Source organism: Leopardus geoffroyi, chromosome B3 (assembly GCF_018350155.1).
Source record: "Leopardus geoffroyi isolate Oge1 chromosome B3, O.geoffroyi_Oge1_pat1.0, whole genome shotgun sequence".
Lineage (NCBI taxonomy): Eukaryota > Metazoa > Chordata > Mammalia > Carnivora > Felidae > Leopardus > Leopardus geoffroyi.
In genome coordinates, this window is record NC_059337.1 from 116,648,214 (window position 1) to 116,666,514 (window position 18,301).

At 36.1% G+C, this 18,301-nt stretch overlaps 1 protein-coding gene across 8 annotated transcripts in view; it reads left to right on the plus strand.

Annotated features, from left to right (window-relative positions):
* Positions 1–18,301, plus strand: part of PCNX1 (pecanex 1) — a 166,495-nt gene that overhangs the window by 109,406 nt on the left and 38,788 nt on the right. For all 8 annotated transcript variants that reach the window (XM_045451397.1, XM_045451400.1, XM_045451399.1 and 5 more), the window contains 7 exons: positions 1,948–2,119; positions 3,036–3,146; positions 6,260–6,351; positions 13,206–13,315; positions 13,713–13,818; positions 16,694–16,786; positions 17,432–17,582. In XM_045451397.1, the coding sequence (XP_045307353.1) occupies positions 1,948–2,119; positions 3,036–3,146; positions 6,260–6,351; positions 13,206–13,315; positions 13,713–13,818; positions 16,694–16,786; positions 17,432–17,582 (835 nt within the window). The remainder of the gene's footprint in view (positions 1–1,947; positions 2,120–3,035; positions 3,147–6,259; positions 6,352–13,205; positions 13,316–13,712; positions 13,819–16,693; positions 16,787–17,431; positions 17,583–18,301) is intronic.

Here is an 18,301-nt window from a genome sequence, read left to right on the forward strand (position 1 = left end):
TTGCATTTGTTCTTTTTAGCCTCTTTTAATCTGGAGCAGTTCTTTAGTATGTGTTTGTCTTTCACGATATTGACACTTTTGATGAGTACATGCTAGTTATTTTGTAGACCGTCCCTTAATTTGAGTTCGTCCGATGTTTCTTCTTGATTAGATATAGGACTTGCTTTTTTTGAAAGGAAAATTATGAAAATGATACGTTCTTCTCAGTGTCTTGTATCAGGAAGCACATGATGTTCATTTATCCTTTTACTAGTGATGTTAGCACTAGTGTGCTTTCATATTTTGGCGAAGGGTAGTATCTGCAGGGTTTTTCAAACTCTGCAGTATTAACATTTGGGGCTGGATAATTCTTTGTTGAGAATTGGTGGGAGGGAGGGGTGTTGTCTTGTGCATTATCGGATATACAGCATTATCTCTGACCTCTACCCATTAGATGCCAGTAGCATACTCCGCACCTGTGACAACCAGAATGTTTCCAGACATTGCCAAATGTCCTCTAGGGACAAATTTTGCCTCTGAAGGACAAAATTTTCTCCCACTCCCTTGAGAACCGCTTCTTCTTATAATGTTACTGTTTTTCTTCTATAGTTAATATATGTCTCATAGAGAGACTTTATATATGTCTCCTTGCCCTGGAAACTTCCACCTACTTGTTTTCAGTAAAAATCTTACTGATATTTCTTGTCTGAATCAGTTATCATTTGATGGTTGCCAAGTAGTAGTTTTCTAATTCCATCATTCCTTCCACATTAGTGGACTTCTTACTGTAAGAACTTTCCTTTCTGTCTTTACTTACTTGTATTGGTATGGAATCATGGATTCATATTTTATTCAGTGGACAATAATGTTAGTAACATTATTTATTTTGACGCACAAATTGTTCCTCATCTGGCCGTTGGGAGCTCACCAACCTGCCCTTTCTGTCCCCTTGACATATCTTTATCACTCTTTAAGTACTTCCTTTCTTTTCACAATAATATGTTCCAGGCTTATCTTATAATTTCCCTAACCCTAGCCCAAAATCAGCCTTTTCTCTGTGAAGGCCTGGTTTTTTGTTTTTGTTTTTTAACAAATAATGTTATCTCTGAACTAAGATTTTGGGTGCCTGGGTGGCTCAGTTGATTAAGCATCCAACTTCAGCTCAGGTCATGATCTCACAGTTTGTAAGTTCAGGCCCCACATTGGGCTCTGTGCTGACAGCTCAGAACTTGGAGCCTGCTTCAGATTCTGTGACTCCCTCTCTCTCTCTGCCCCTCCCCTGCTCACGCTGTCTCTGTCTCTGTCTCTCTCTCAAAAATAAAAATAAGCATTAATTTTTTTTTTTTTTAACTAAGATCTTGATGCCAGTAATTTTTATTTCTTGAATGCCATTGCTTTTAGGTCCTCTCTGGATAAAGCTAGGAAATATATTTATGTATATACATATGTGCATGCATACATGTATACAGACATCTTATATCTTAGTTATGTGTGTATTAAAAATAATAACTTCAGGGACATCTGGTTGGCTCATTGGTTAAGTCCGACTTCAGCTCTGGTCATGACCTCACGGTTTGTGAGTTTGAGGCTCACATTGGACTCTGTGCTGACAGCTCGGAGCCTGGAGCCTGCTTTGGATTCTGTGTCTCATCTCTCTCGATCCTCCCCTGCTCGCACTCTGTCTCTCTGTCTCTCAAAATAAATAAACGTTAAAAAAATAAATAAATACTATTAAATTAAAAAATAATAATAAGTTCATACTGATACCTCGAATTTCAGCCCAGTATCACAGGGTTCGTTTGATTCTTCTTCCTTCCCATGTTTGTAATTCCCTTCTGCCACAGTCAGAAACTTGGCTTCCATATGGATGCATTTTGAATCCTTAGAATATAAGCCATCACAGATCTCACTAGCTGATTGTGATTCTTAAAATCAATTAACTTGACTTTGTTTTTGTATCATTTTCAGGGCCATAATCGTATCATTGCCTACAGTAGACCAGTTTATTTCTGTTTGTGTTGTGGTCTTATTTGGCTCTTGGATTATGGTAGCCGAAACCTTACTACAACCAAGTTCAAATTATATGGAATAACTTTCACTAATCCACTGGTGCTGATATCAGCCAGGGATTTAGTTATAGGTGAGTCATCTTTATTTCAGATCTTAACACTAATTTATTTGTATACAAACAGTTCCCTGATGAATAGGTAAAATGGTTTTAATAAGCTTACTTTTTGCTGTTTATTATAATTTTCTCAGTGAGGAACAAAACTGTAGGGCTATTATGAATGAAAAAAATTAATGATGAACACATAGTAATTCTTTTGTTCTTGAAACAGATGCAATGGAAGGTTTCCTTTGGATTCTGTATTGCAGGTTACTATTATATGAACAAGGTTGAAATAACTTTAAAAGCTGTTCTTTGCCATTGAAAAATTAAGGGTGCCTCAGTGGCTCACTTGGTTAAGGGTGTGACTCTTGATTTCAGCTCAAGTCATGACCTCCTGGTTCATGGGTTCGAGCCCTGTGTTAGCTTCTGCACTGGCAGTGTACAATGCAGAGCCTGCTTGGGGGTTTTCTCTCTCTCTCTCTCTCTCTCTCTCTCTCTCTCTCTCTCTCAAGCAAACATTTAAATAAAAAAAAGAAAAAAATTATTTAAAATCCAAGAAGTTATGCAGAGAGAAATAACTTAAAATGGTATCATTTTAAAAATTGCTTTGGGGCGCCTGGGTGGCGCAGTCGGTTAAGCGTCCGACTTCAGCCAGGTCACGATCTCGCAGTCCGTGAGTTCGAGCCCCGCGTCGGGCTCTGGGCTGATGGCTCAGAGCCTGGAGCCTGCTTCCCATTCTGTGTCCCCCTCTCTCTCTGCCCCTCCCCTGTTCATGCTCTGTCTCTCTCTGTCCCAAAAATAAATAAACGTTGGAAAAAAAAATTTTTTTTTAATTGCTTAGTAGTTTATATTCATTTTGGATTTTTTAAATCATTTTATGATTTTAAAATGAACAGAAGGATGGATGTGTATACTGTTTTTAATATGCTTTTCTTTTCTTCTGTAGTGTTTACACTCTGTTTCCCAATAGTGTTTTTCATTGGTCTCCTGCCTCAGGTGAATACGTTTGTTATGTACCTTTGTGAACAATTGGATATTCATATCTTTGGTGGTAATGGTGAGTACTTCCTTTTAAACACAACAGGTTACAGTATTACTTTTACAGGTCATTAAGTAATAAACTGAACATTAAAATACTTTTCCAGTTTTCATTTTAGGATTTCAATTAGAAAGAAAAAAGGCATTTATTTGATAAAGACTGAGCAGGAATTAATTTGTAGATAGAAAAAAGTAAAGTCTGCCACTTTATTGAAAGATCCAGGAATAGTGGAGTTACTTTGTAAGAAGTGATGGCGTTCTATTGTCAAAAACTAGAAGCTGTAGTGAGTTTAGGTAGAATCTGTATAGATGTATGAAATATTTAAAAGTTATCTATCCCAAATGGATTGACCCCTGACACATGCCAATGTATTTGGATTTTGAACTAGTGTATATATTTGGTATGTCTCTGAATATGGTTTCAGAGCTTTATTATTTCTTTAGAATGCGAACATCAAAACCAGCTGCTTTTAGTAAAAGTATTTAACTAGATAAGATTTTTAGAAGTATCTGTTTTTAGAGTAGAATATGTGGCTGTGAACTGATATACTTAGAAATTTATTCCCCTCTTACATTTGTATTTTATTTTGAAAATGAGAAAGACCATGCCAGTATTACTCTGAAATAGGTAATGGTTTGCAGAACTTGAAAATAATTTTATTGGCAGACACTGTGGTTAAAATACATTGTTATTTATTTTAACCATTTAAAATTTTACTTGAAAGATGAGTGGACAACTAGGGAAAACATATTGAAAGGGTAAGAAATTACTGTAACTTTTATGGTCCATTTCTCTTCAGACTTCTTTATGTTGATAAAATGTTGTTGTGGCTTAAATTTTAAATAGAAACTAAGCATTTCCTATGTTGATATGTATCTAGGGCATTTTTTAAATTTTCGAAAAATTTTTGAAGGAGTGTGAATTTCAGCAGAACTTAATGGGTGGAAGACAGTTTCAGTATTTAGGGTATGGAGAGGGCTTCGAGTAGGTAATTTATAGTAGTCATTATATGGTCGGTTACAAACTTGTGCAAGGTGTTAGTTTTTTAAATATCTCCTAAAGAAAAGTTTTTCCTGTAGGTGTTTTAAAAATGTTTACTATGTAAAATCACTATTAACAAAAATCTATATTTTATCTATATTTTAAAAATAAAAGATAGCTATCTTAGCCATTCCCTAGTCCTTATTATTAGTAATTCCATTGGACCTATTTTTTCCACTTGTAAGAACAGAATTAAAAAAAAATTTTTCAATCTTTTATTGAAGCATTGTTGTATGTTGACATAGAATATTATATTACTTTCAGGTGCACCACACAGTGATGTAACAATTATGTACGTTGAGAAATGCTTACCACCATAAACGCAGTTGCCATCTGTCACTCTACAAAGTTATTACAATATTATTGACTATATTCCCTATGTTGTGCTTTTCATCCCTGTGATTTATTTATTTTCTAGCTGGAAGTTTGTTTCTTTATCCCTTTTACCTATTTTGCACATTCCCCCAATTTGGCAACCACCAGTTTCTTATGTGTTTGCGAGTCTGTTTCTGTGTTTTGTTTGTTTTGTTTTTTAGGTTCTATATGCGAGTGAAATCCTATGGTATTTGTCTTTTTTCTGACTTATTTCACTTAGGATAATATCTTGTAGACCCATCCAAGTTGTTGGAAACAGCAGTATTTCATTCTTCTTTGTGGCTGAATAATACTCCATAGTATACATACACACCTCTTCTTTATCCATTCATCTGTCAGTGCACATTTAGATTGCTTCCATATCTTGACTATTGTAAAGAATGCTGCAGTAAACATAAGGGTGAATATATCTTTTTGAATTAGTGTTTTCATTTTCTTTGCGTAAATACCCAGAAGTGGAATTACTGGATCCCATGGTATTTTTCATTTCTTAAAGGACCTCCATACTGTTTTCCTTAGCGACTGCACCAATTTATAGCCCATCAGTAGTTGCACGAGGGTTCTCTTTTCTTCACATCCTCACTGACACTGGTTCTTTTCTTTTCTTTTCGATACTAGTCACTCTGCCTGGTGTGAGGTGATACCCGATTGTGGTTTTGATTTGTATTTCCCTGATGGTTAGTGATGTTGAATGCCTTTTCATGAGTCTGTTGGCCATCTGTATATCTTCTTTGGAAAAATGTCTCTTCAGGTTCTCTGTCCACTTTTTAATTGAATTATTTTCTTTTTTTTCTCCCATTTTGTGCTTTGTTGTATAAGTTCCTCATATATTTTGGATAATGACCCTTTATCGAATATGTCCTTTGCAGGTATCTTCTCCCAGTCAGTAGGTTGTCTTTTTGTTTTGTTGTTAGTTTCCTGCACTCTGCAAAAGCTTTTTTAGTTTAATGTAGTCCCAATTGTTTATTTTTGCTTCTGTTATTTTTGTTTGAGGAGACAGAGCCAAGAAAATATTGCTAACACTGATGTCCAAGAGACTACTGTCTATGTTTTCTTTTATAGTTTTAAGGTTTCGTGTCTTAACATTTAGGTCTTTAATCCATTTTGAGCTTATTTCTGTGTATGGTGTGAGAGAGTGGTGCAGTTTCATTCTTTTGCACTTAGTTCAGTTTTCCCAGCACCACTTATTGAGGAGGTGGATCTATTTGTTGTTGTTGTTGTTGTTGTTGTTGTTGTTGTTGTTAGTAATTAGTCATATCTGTACTTTTTTGTGAGAATTAACACATGAGAATATAAATTTACTTCTTTGGGTAATGCACATTCTGTTTACAGAGACTAATAGTTTTAGTGAATACCTAATATATCACCAGTTCCTTTTTAGGCCCCTGCAAGCTTCATTTTCCCATACTTCTGTAAATAATAAGGTACATTCTTGAAGCATAATATAGGTCCAATTTCTTCTGCCATGTGTAAATTTTCATTACTTACAAGGTGAATATATTTTGTCTTGTATCAAAAATTGTGGATAGTACATCTTTGTCGTTTCAAAATCTCTGGAAAGGATAGGATGACATAGCTGAATTTTTAAAAGTGAAATGAGTAGATATTTCATTGTGGTCAATATTATACCATTGTAAATATTTTTCAGTGACCTTTTCAGATGTGTTTTCCATAAATGTTTATAAAATACTAAATCTTTTTCCCTTCCCCTCTAGCCACTACAAGCTTGCTTGCAGCCCTTTACAGTTTTATCTGTAGCATTGTGGCGGTAGCCTTACTGTATGGATTGTGTTATGGGGCTTTAAAGGTGAGTGGTACATTGTAGTATGGTTTTGTCTTTAAGGCTATTTTTCTTTATGGAGATTGTTTTAAATTGACTAATAATGATTTAAGCCTCCCTCTCCCCATGCTCCCTCAGACCACTTTAGCATTAATTTCCATGATCTTCACGTGTTGAATATTATTCTCATTCTCATTTACTTTGAATTCAAAAGCAGTTTCATAGTTACCCATTATTAAAAGTAAATCTTTTGGGGGCGCCTAGGTGGCTCAGTCATTTGAATATCTGACTTCAGCTCATATCATGATCTCATGGATCATGAGTTCGAGCCCTGCATCAGACTCACTGCTGTCTGCGCAGAGCCTACTTCAGAGCCTCTGTCCCCCTCTCTCTCTGCCCCTCACCAACTCATGCTTTCTCTCTCAAAAATGAATAAACATTTATTTAAAAAAAAAAAAAAAAGTAAATCCTTTTCCACACGGTAATTATAGGTCAAAATTCGAAACATTATTAGAACTAGGTTGGTCTGGGGTAGAGGTGGGCATGGTAATAACAAAATACAAAATGTAACTACTGTTCATATCAAGATTTCTTAAAATGTGTAGGCACAAGCATGAGGACTGCAATTTAAGATAATTCCAGTAAAAATTTATGCAGCGAAATTTAATGTCATTATTGGTTTAGAAGGATCTGGATGAGCCTTAATTAGCTCCATCAGGGGCACCTGGGTGGCTCAGTCAGTTGCGCATTGGACTCTTTTTTTTTTTTTTTTTTTTTTTTTTTTTTTTGGGACAGAGAGAGACAGAGCATGAACGGGGGAGGGGCAGAGAGAGAGGGAGACACAGAATCGGAAACAGGCTCCAGGCTCTGAGCCATCAGCCCAGAGCCCGACGCGGGGCTCGAACTCACAGACCGCGAGATCGTGACCTGGCTGAAGTCGGACGCTTAACCGACTGCGCCACCCAGGCGCCCCTTGGACTCTTGATTTCAGCTCAGGTCATGATCTCATGGTTTGTGAGATCCAGCCCCGCATCAGGTTCAGCATTGACACTGAGGAGCCTACTTGGGATTCTCTCTCTCTCCCTCTCTTTCTGCTGTTGCCTTGCTTGTGTACTCATGCTCTCTCTTTCTCTCTCTCTCGAAATAAAATTAAATGAAGATTATCACCAAGTTGTAAACATAAAAAATTTAAATTTCTTGTAAACAACTCCTAAAATTTTTTTTAAAGTTTGTTTATTTATTTTGAGGTGGGGGGAGGGGCAGTGAGGGAGGGGGAGAGAGAGAATCCCAAGCAGGCTCCGCACTGTCAGCACAGAGCCCAATGTGGGGCTCAAATCCACGAACTGTGAGATCATGACCTGAGCTGAAATCGAGAGTCTGATGCTTAACTGACTGAGCCACCCAGGTGCCCCAGATTTCTTGTACACAACTCGTAACCCATGGCATTGTTATTTTTTTTGTTTTTTTATAATTAATGCAAGATAATCAGAGAATGATAGGGTTGCAAGGACTAAGAAAAGTGCCTCATGGTATCCTTTCTTCCATCATTTATTCATTTGCATTTAGGGAGTATTTACCGTGTGCCCAGTACTGTGCTAAACACCATTTCCTGCTTTTAAGTTGCTTATATGTTAGCTATGATTAATGAGTCAGCCAGCACTTTCAGTAGAGGATGAGGAAGGCTATGAAAACAGAGTGGTACAGGCACAGAAGTTAAGATACTACCTCATTCAGTCAAAAGGGATTAAAGATAATTTTCCAAAGACAGACAAATAGAAATTAGCTAATAATTTGACAGGCAAATAGAAATTTGTTAGTTGAGACAAGGGATGAAGAGCCATGGAGTTGTAAAGAAAGTATGTTATGTACAGGAAACAGCAAATAATTTGGAATTGCTGGAGGTTTGGGTACATGTGGAAAGATGGCTTTTGGTAAGGCTGGAAAGGAAAGCAATGGCTGCATTATGAAATATCTTTTATCCTGAACATTTTGGGGTGGAAATGAAAGGCCATCCGAATATTCAAGGTAAGGTAAAGAGATAATCAGTGTTGCATTTCAGAGAGATTACTTGGTCTCTGGTGTGAAGGAGATTGAAATATAAGCAGGAAGGATCAGAAGTGGGTCAGTTGTATTGCAATCTTGAAATTAAGAGGGACCTAACTAAAATTGGATTTAGTGAATATATTTAGGGACTCTATGGATAATGAGAAAAAAGAAGAGGGTCCAGTATGACTTCTGGGTAGGGTCTGGCTTGAACAAATGGTTAGATAGAGATACTTGTGCCTAAGATTACAAATCTTTGAGTTTAGCAAGGAAGGTGGTTGTTCACGTATATGGACACATTTATTTGTTGATATTTATGGGGTATCTAGAGATGCGTAGTAGGAAGTGATATGTAGAGAGGTTTGAGGTAATGGTTAAAAGATTTAGAATTCATTAAAGTGTAAGTAAAAGACTGCTAACCTGGATTGATACGAGGAAATGGATGCAAATAGAACCCTGGGAAATGCCGGTATTTAAGTGATGGATAGAACAGAATCCCACAAAGGAAACTTCAGGGGCAATATTGTCTGAAAAAAAGCTTTTATTGCATTTGGCAGTTAATAGGTGATGGGTGACTTCAATAAAACAGCTTCTTTGGTGTTTTGGCTGAGGAAGCTAGATTAATATAAGCTTGAGTTTGCAAAATATTAAGGATTAAGGTAAGATACTTTTTTAAGAGCTTAAAAAAAATTTTTTTTCGAGAGAGAGAATGTGTGCACATGTGAGCTGGGGAGGGGCAAAGAGAGAATCCCAAGCAGGCTTCCTGCTTTCAGCACAGAGCCCAAAGTGAGGCTCGATCCCACAGACTGAGATCAATGAAGTGAGCTGAAATCAAGAGTTGGATACTCAGCCGACTGAGCTACCCAGGTGCCCTGTAAGATACTCTTTCTAAAATATAGTTGGGAAATTTTTACATAGTGGAGGTTGTTTCCAAGTTTTTATATTTATTTATTTATATATATTAATGTTTATTTTTGAGGGACAGACAGAGCACAAGCATGGGGAGGGTCAGAGAGAGAAGGAGACACAGAATCTGAAGCAGGCTCCAGGCTCTGAGCTGTCAGCACAGAGCCTGATGCAGGGCTTCAACCCACCAGCTGTGAGATCATGACCTGAGCCGAAGTCAGATGCTTAAGTGACTGAGCCACCCAGGCACCCCTCAAGTTTTTATTTTTTAGAAAGATCTAAGACTTGATTACATTTATAAGGGGAGAGGGAAAACCCAGTAGAGAGGGAAATACTTGATGGGGCTAACGCCAGGAAGCAACTAGAGGCAAGGAAATCCAAATGCAGGCTTCTCTACTGTCTGTAAACCATCGTGGCGTAAAGGTTTTAGATCTGTGCTTTGAGTCCTGTTTTGGAAACTGAGTCGTTATTTAGAAGTTGCAGTCACAGCAGTGCGATAACTTTTCTAGCCCAGTGCACAAAGGGCTGTTTAACTATAATTATCTAGCAATTAGAAAACTGCAAACCAGAACCTTGTATCCTAAAGGCAGGCAGGAAGATAAATTATTTTCCTTCATTATTGGATGTGGTGTTTCCATTAGACATTTTACTTTTAGGTGTCACCCATTACAATAAACCTGCAGATTTAAAACAGAGTTTTAGGTGCTAATATGGAATGATTTTCAAGAGAAACCATTTGGTTTTTTTCAAGATTTATTGAAGTATAATTGACAAAATTGTAAGCTACTAAAAGTGTATGTGATATTTGATACACATACACACTATGAAAGGATTTCTCTCATCAAGTTAATTAATACATTTATCACCTCGTACCTTTTTTGTGTGTGAGAGCATTTAAGTTCTACTCTCAGCAAATTTCAATTATATAATACAGTGTTATCAGGTCTAGTCCTGTTACACAGTAGAGCCTTAGACCTTATCCTTTTTAAAAAATGATTTTATTTTTATTTAGTTTTTTAATTGAGGTATAATTGACATATATCATTATATTAGTTTCCAGTGTATATTTGATATTTGTATGTATTGTGAAATGATCACCACAGTTAGTCAAGTTAACATCTTTCAGCACACAGTTACAAAGGTTTTTTTAATGTATATCCTGATGAGAACTTTTAAGACCTTCTCTCCTAGCAACTTTCAAACACACAATGCTGTGTTATTAAATGTAGTTACCACAGGGGTGCCTGGGTGGCTCAGTTGGTTAAGCATCCAACTTCAGCTCAGGTCATAATCTCATGGTTTGTGGGTTTGAGCCCCACGTCGGGCTCTGTGCTGACAGCTCAGAGCCTGGAGCCTGCTTCAAATTCTGTGTCTCCCTCTTTCTGTGCCCCTCCCTCACTCATGTTCTCTCTCGCTCTCAAAAATGAACATTAAAAAAAATTAAATACAGTCACCATGGTTTATATTACATTTTCATGACTTACCCTATAACTGGAAGTGTTTATACCTTTTTACCTTCACTCATTTCTGGCACCCTCCATCTAGACCTTTATTGAAAGTTTGTACTCTTTTACCAACCTGTCCCTATTTCCCCCACATCCCAATCCCTGGCAGCCACTTTTGTATTATGTTTCTATAAATTCCACTTTTTGTTAAAAAAAAAAAAAAAAAATACACACACACACACACACACACCATGCAGTGTTTGCCTTTCTCTGTCTGGCTTATTTCAGTTATTATAATGCCATCCACTTTCATCCATATTGTTGCAAATGAAAAGATTTTCCTCCTTTTTAAGGTTGAATATGTGTGTGTTTTCAATAAAAAGGAAGGTAATGTATTTCTTTTAATCAGAAGGAAGGTATATGCCCCAAAATGGATGTTTCCTTTGTGCTTTAAAAACACACACAAACACACACAGGCGCCTGGGTGGCTCAGTCAGTTGGTGTCCAACTTCGGCTCAGGTAATAATCTCACAGTTCACAAGTTTGAGCCCCGCGTTAGGCTCTATCCTGACAGCTTAGAGCCTGGAGCCTGTTTCGGATTCTGTGTCTCCCTCTCTTGCTGCCCCTCCCCCGCTTGTGCTCTGTTTCTCAGAAATAAACATTAAAAAATATTACACACCAATGACTTGTATGTATAGACATAGAGTAATTATGGAAGAATATACAAGAAATTGACAACAGTAGTTGCTTCTAGGCAGTTAGACACATTGGGAGACATCACTGCATGCCTTTAGAAATGGTTTTCCTTTTTATCTATTCATTCATATGGACTTTTACATTATTATTTTCTGATTTCTGCTTCCTTGTGTTACTCTTCCATTTTTCCTTGAACTTTTTAGCTCATTAAAAGCTAAATTTGGGGGTGCCTGGGTCAGACGCTCAACCGACTGAGCCACCCAGGCACCCCTAGTTTTAATGTTTAGTAAAGTTTTTCTTGTATATATTTCAAAGAGTCAGGTATTTCTACAAGACTTATCGCTAGGAACAAAAATCTCCTACCTGTTTATCCCTGCCTCAGAGTTACCACTTTCAGTTCTTTGAGCTGATTCTTTTGGTATTTACCTCCCTATGTTTAATTAACTAACTCACACTTCTTATATTTTGTCAAATTTTAGGTATTACCCATGGACTGTGCTTTATGGCCATTGTAGGCTTAACTTATCTTTCACTTCTCACCCCACATCTCTACCTTATGGTCTTCCTTATCTCTTTTGTACACCTCATATGTTTCCCTTATTATCACTGTGCAAATGCTATTCCTACATACATTTTGTTTTCTCTTTTTCTTTTTTTCCTTATGTATTTATCTCTCTTTCATTCTCAAACTCTTCTATATTGTTTAACTTCCTTCTCAGCAAATCCAGAATCTGGAGGTTCAGTTCCTGGCTCTACCACTTAACAAATTACTTGTATCCTCTAGAAGTGCCTAAGTTTCTCACCTATGAATTGGGGAGCAATAGAACATATCTTCAAGGATGGTAGTGAGATTTGTTTAAGAAATACTTAGCATAGATCTAAGAATGGGGCTTGACACATAATGTTCAATATGATGATAATGATATTTTGATGTGGCCATTAAAAAAAGGTCTGTATATTATGATATGTAATAATTTTCAAGACTGTTATTAAATGGGGTGGGGGGAAGCAAGTTGTATAATAAAATACAATTTGGATTTCCACTCCTACCATTCTCCCTTCTTGAATCCCCAGAGAAAGAAGAAGGAATAGAGTGCTGTTTGCGTCATAGGCCATACTTAAGAACTTCTAACTATTCCTTTTATCAGTATTATCTACTGTCTGCCAATTCCCATGCCAGTAGACTCCAGAGATAATTGTAGTGAGCAGACATGACATGACATATCCACATCCACGTTTGGTTGGCTTTAGAAGCTAGCCTTTGCATTATTTATTATGGGGAATATGGAGTTCATTATTCAAGAGCACTGAATGCCTACTCAACTTTCTGGAAGATATAATGGCATATTATGAGCAAAGGTAACAGGACAAAAGCACACCAGTGTGAATATTCTTTTGTACCTAATGTGTTGTACCATCTGTTGCCTTTTCCCTGATTTATTATTATATATAATCAAACATGTGGTGTACCAAGTTCCTTGGTATTTCTAAAGGGAGAACATAGCTTACCATAAGCTTAATACCACTTAAAATATGAAAGAATTGGACAGCAGGACATATCAGAAGCAAATGTATTATTTCTATCTGAAGGTGATCTAGTTAGCTAAATTCTAGCTCATTAAAAAATAATAAATCTAAATTTATGTGGAATAAAATGCAATTAATAATATAGCTGGCAAGTTTCTGTTGAATTTAATTATCTTCCTCCAAAATACTGACAAAAAAGGACTGTATGATAGATGATAAGTGAGAAGCAGATTTTTCTGTGAAACTTTTTTTTTCCCCCAACAGGATTCTTGGGATGGCCAGCATATTCCAGTACTTTTCTCCATTTTTTGTGGTTTATTAGTGGCAATATCCTATCATCTCAGTCGACAAAGCAGTGATCCCTCTGTACTTTTGTAAGTAAAATCAATTGTTATCGAATTAAAGAAATATAAGTTCACATTTCTTTCAAGTTTAACTTTCCCACTGCCTTGTCAAAGTACCGTTCACTTAATCTATATTAAGTTTCAAATATATTAACTTTGGAACATTCTAGCCAATTTGGCTGAGAATATTTGTTATTAGCGTTTTCTTTCCTAAAAAGTATTAAAACTATATTTTAATAAAAATATTCTCATTGTATGCTTATTTATAACATCTTAAATTTTTTAGGCATTTTCATTTGCTAATGACTAAATGTACTTGAAACACTTCATTTTTTATCATAAGTTTAAGTACTGGTTTTCATTTAAGTACTGGTTTTCAGGTTATGAATGTATTTTTTATTATTTTTTCATTTTTTAAAATTTCAAGCTCTTTGGTGCAATCTAAGATTTTTCCAAAAACAGAAGAGAAAAATCCAGAAGATCCTCTGTCTGAAGTAAAAGATCCACTGCCTGAAAAACTTAGAAATTCTGTTGTAAGTCTTAACTTTTTACAATCACCTGAAATATGTAAAGTTTAGACAGTTCATCATGTTGTCTCATGAAGGCCTTTTGTAACTGGGAGAAAATGTTTGTATAGTTGTATGTTGTTGATTACCTTTATGTCAGATTTTAACCTGTTAATGAAATGCTCATTCCTCCACGTTTGTTTCTATGTAATTAAAGCAGTGTGCTAAACATTCATTTTCAGATTAGCTGAAATGAAGTAATTTCATTGTTTATAGAATTCTTAATCCTATTCAGGTTAAACTGGGATTTGAAAGATGAGTATTAAAATAAATCAGATTTTGTGTTGTTCTTGTTGTTAAAAACTATGCCCTTGTAAATCATCTGCTAGTCATTTAGTGTATTTTCTTTCTCAAGAACAACCTGAAAAGTGTGTGTGTGTGTGTGTGTGTGTGTGTGTGTGTTTATTTTTCAGATTGAAGGGGAGAGCAATTATCTGTACTAATTAAATATATTTAAGAAAATATGGTAATTTAAAATTTTTCTAATTTAGTGAATTTATGTATTAGTAATTATCAGCTTTATGGAGATAGCATAAAACATTCTTTTTCTAAGTTATTTTAGATTATTTCCATTTGTGAAAAACTGTATTTATATCAGTCATGAGTTATACTACTTACCTTTACTGAACTTGAGCTGTTAACACATTCTTCAGAAAACTTTAGAAGTACAAAACTGCCTCACAATAGAATTCAGTTTTTTCTGGCTTTAGTTTCCATGTTGTCAAAGGACATTTCATGTTAAATATAGTAGGATATTTCTGAATCTCTGACAGGTGTGAGGTGGTATCTCATTGTGGTTTTGATTTGTATTTCCCTGATGATGAGTGATGTTAAGCATTTTTTCATGTGTCGGTTAGCCATCTGGATGTCTTCCTTGGAGAAGTGTCTATTCATGTCTTTTGCCCATTTCTTAACTGGATTATTTGTTTTTTGGGTGTTGAGTTTGAAAAGTTCTTTATAGATTTTGGATCCTAACCCTTTATCTGATACGTTGTTTGCAAAGATCTTCTCCCATTCTGTTGGTTGCCTTTTAGTTTTGCTGATTGTTTCCTTCGCTGTGCAGAAGCTTTTTTTTTTTTTTGATGAGATCCCAATAGTTCATTTTTGCTTTTGTTTCCCTTGCCTCTGAAGACATGTTGAGTAAGAAGTTGCTGCGGCCAAGATCACAGAGGTTTTTGCCTGCTTTCTCCTCGAGGATTTTGATGGCTTCCTGTCTTACGTTTAGGTCTTTCATCCATTTTGAGTTTATTTTTGTGTATGGTGTAAGAAAGTGGTCCAGGTTCATTTTTCTGCATGTCACTGTCCCGTTTTCCCAGCACCACTTGCTGAAGAGACTGTCTTTATTCCATTGGATATTCTTTCCTGCTTTGTCAAAGACTAGTTGGCCATACACTTGTGGGTCCATTTCTGGGTTCTCTGTTCTGTTCCATTGATCTGAGTGTGTCTGTTTTTGTGCCAGTACCATACTGTTTTGATGATTACAGCTTTTGTAGTACAGCTTGAAGTCCAGGATTGTGATGCCTCCTGCTTTGGTTTTCTTTTTCAAGATTGCCTTAGCTATTCAGGGTCTTTTCTGGTTCCATACAAATTTTAGGATTATTTGTCCTAGCTCTGTGAAGAATGCTGTTGTTATTTTGATAGGTATTGTATTGAATATGTAGATTGCTTTGAGTAGTATTGACATTTTAACACTGTTTGTTCTTCTTATACTGGTGCATGGAATATTTTTCCCTTTTTTTTTTTTATATGTCTTCAATTTCTTTCATAAGCTTTCTATAGTTTGCAGTGTATAGGTTTTTTACCTCTTTGGTTAGATTCATTCCTAGGTATTTTATGGTTTTTGGTGCAATTGTAAATGGGATTGATTCCTTGATTTCACTTCCTCTTCGTTGTTGGTGTATAGGAATGCAACCCGTTTCTGTGTATTGATTTTATACCCTGCAACTTTGCTGAATTTATGAATCAGTTGTAGCAGTTTTTTTGGTGGAATCTTTTGGGTTTTCCATATAGAGTATCATGTCATGTGCAAAGAGTGAAAGTTTGACCTCCTCCTGGCCGATTTGGGTGCCTTTTATTTCTTTGTGTTGTTTGATTGCAGCGGCTAAGACTTCCAATACTATGTTGAATAACAGTGGCAAGAGTGGACATCCCTGTCTTGCTCCTGACCTTAGGGGGAAAGCTCTCAGTTTTCCCCCATTGAGGAAGATATTAGCGTTGGGTCTTTCGTATATGGCTTTTATGATCTTGAGGTGTGATCCTTCTATCCCTACTTTTTTGAGGGTTTTTAATAAGAAAGGATGCTGTATTTTGTCCAATGCTTTCTCTGCATCTATGGAGAAGATCATATAGTTCTTGTCCTTTCTTTTATTGATGTGATGTATCACGTTGATTATTTTGTGGATATTGAACCAGACCTGCGCCCCAGGTATAAACCACTTGGTCGTGGTGAATAATTTTTTTAATGTATTGTTGGATACGGTTGGCTAATATCTTGTTGAGGATTTTTGCATCCATGTTCATCAGGGAAATTGGTCTATAATTCTCCTTTTTAGTGTGGTCTCTGTCAGGTTTTGGAATCAAGGTAATGTTGGCCTCATAGAAAGAGTTTGGAAGTTTTCCTTCCATGTGTGGAACTAGCTTAATTTCCTTGGTATTGCAGTATTAAACCAAGATATCAGGAAATTGAAGAAGAAAAGACTTATAGCCAATTGTTATGTATAAGAGCTATCTAGAAGAATAGGGTCAATGAAAAATTATTTCTTATATTTTGCCAGTTGGGAATAAAAAATACATATTTTTAAAATTTTATGTAATTGTTGGCTAATTCTGTTTTCTTCCACAGAGTGAGCGTTTACAATCTGACCTAGTAGTATGCATTGTAATTGGTGTGCTGTATTTTGCTATTCATGTAAGCACGGTGTTCACAGTGTTGCAGGTAAGGAATCATTTTGATCTTTTGATTGGGGGAAAATAGTTTTGTTTAGGCTAATTTTTTGATTATAATATTTGTCCATAATGCTGAAATATATGATGTTTTGTTTGGTTTTAATAACAAATACTTGTTTTCTCATGGTTTCTCTGAGTCGTGAATCTGATTATAATTGTAGCTCAGCTAGATGGTCCTAGTTCGGATATGTTATGATGCTGCAGTCATTTGGGGCTGCCATCAACTGAGGCTGTTAGTAGGACTTAGTTCTTTACTGACCATTGGCCAGAGATCTAAGGTCCTTTCCATGTGCCCTTACCATTAGCTGCTTGAGTATCCACACAGAAGGGCAGCTGGTTTTCCCCAGAGCCAGTGATCCTAGAGAGAGAAAGCCCAAGACATCATTTAGTAATTGATGTCGGATGTGACATACCACCACTTTTCTCTGTATTGGTTGATCGTATGGGGCAACGCTGGTACAAGTTTCAGAAAAACTACACAATAAAACAGTGTAAAATGTTGACAGATTTTAGTTCTTACCTTCTCAAATTGACTTTGCTATTTTCTGTTAATAAGTGAAATTGGACTGACACATTAGGAGTTCTATGGTTCTCAAAATCACTTTTAATTTTCTCAATTTTATTCTTCTTTTAGCCTGCTCTCAAGTATGTGTTATATGCATTGGTCGGCTTTGTAGGTTTTGTAACCCATTATGTGCTGCCTCAAGTTAGAAAACAGCTACCATGGCACTGTTTTTCTCACCCTCTGCTGAAGACAGTGGAGTATAATCAATACGAAGTTCGGAGTAAGTATTTCACTAATACTCCTCTGTTTAATATTGTGGATTTTTTTTTTTTTTTTTTTTTTTTTTACACTTTAACGGAGACTATTAAATAAGTATCGTTAAGTAACACTGTGGCTTGTGTTTGTTATACTTAGATTTGAAGCTGTGATGAGTCAAACCTTTTTCAGGATGCTTTAATTTCAGTTGAAGTATAAATGTCAATGCTACAATCCTGGCTTCCACAGAATAAAATTTACTTCCTCTCTGTATTGTTCTTCATAGACCTCTCATTGACAAATCCTTCTGTGCATGTTTGTGGCTTCTCTTTCCAGTCCTTACCCTTTCCTTAAATCTTTTCTATGTATAGGCAACCCAGTCCTCCTTAAGATTTCTATTTGAAATATTTTTAGCTCAAAGCATAGGGGGAATAGAGAGAATTTTGTTCCTCTTTCCACCAGAGACACTATGTCCTACCAGAGAAAGGTAGGAAAGAGTTGATGAGATGAAAAGAAATTTAAAACATTTGTAATTGTTCTTACTTGTTCAGATTTTGGGGTAGAGCATAAAATGACTCAGAAAGAGGTAGAAGGCCAGTCCACTTTAAATCCTGACTTGTCTTTCCTATTGTAAGTATTTGGTCTTTCTTCATTGGCCCCATGACTTGCAATATCCCATACTTGCTCGTTTTAGGGAAATAATAAAAGTTCATAACTATGTCATCATTCATTATATATCAATGA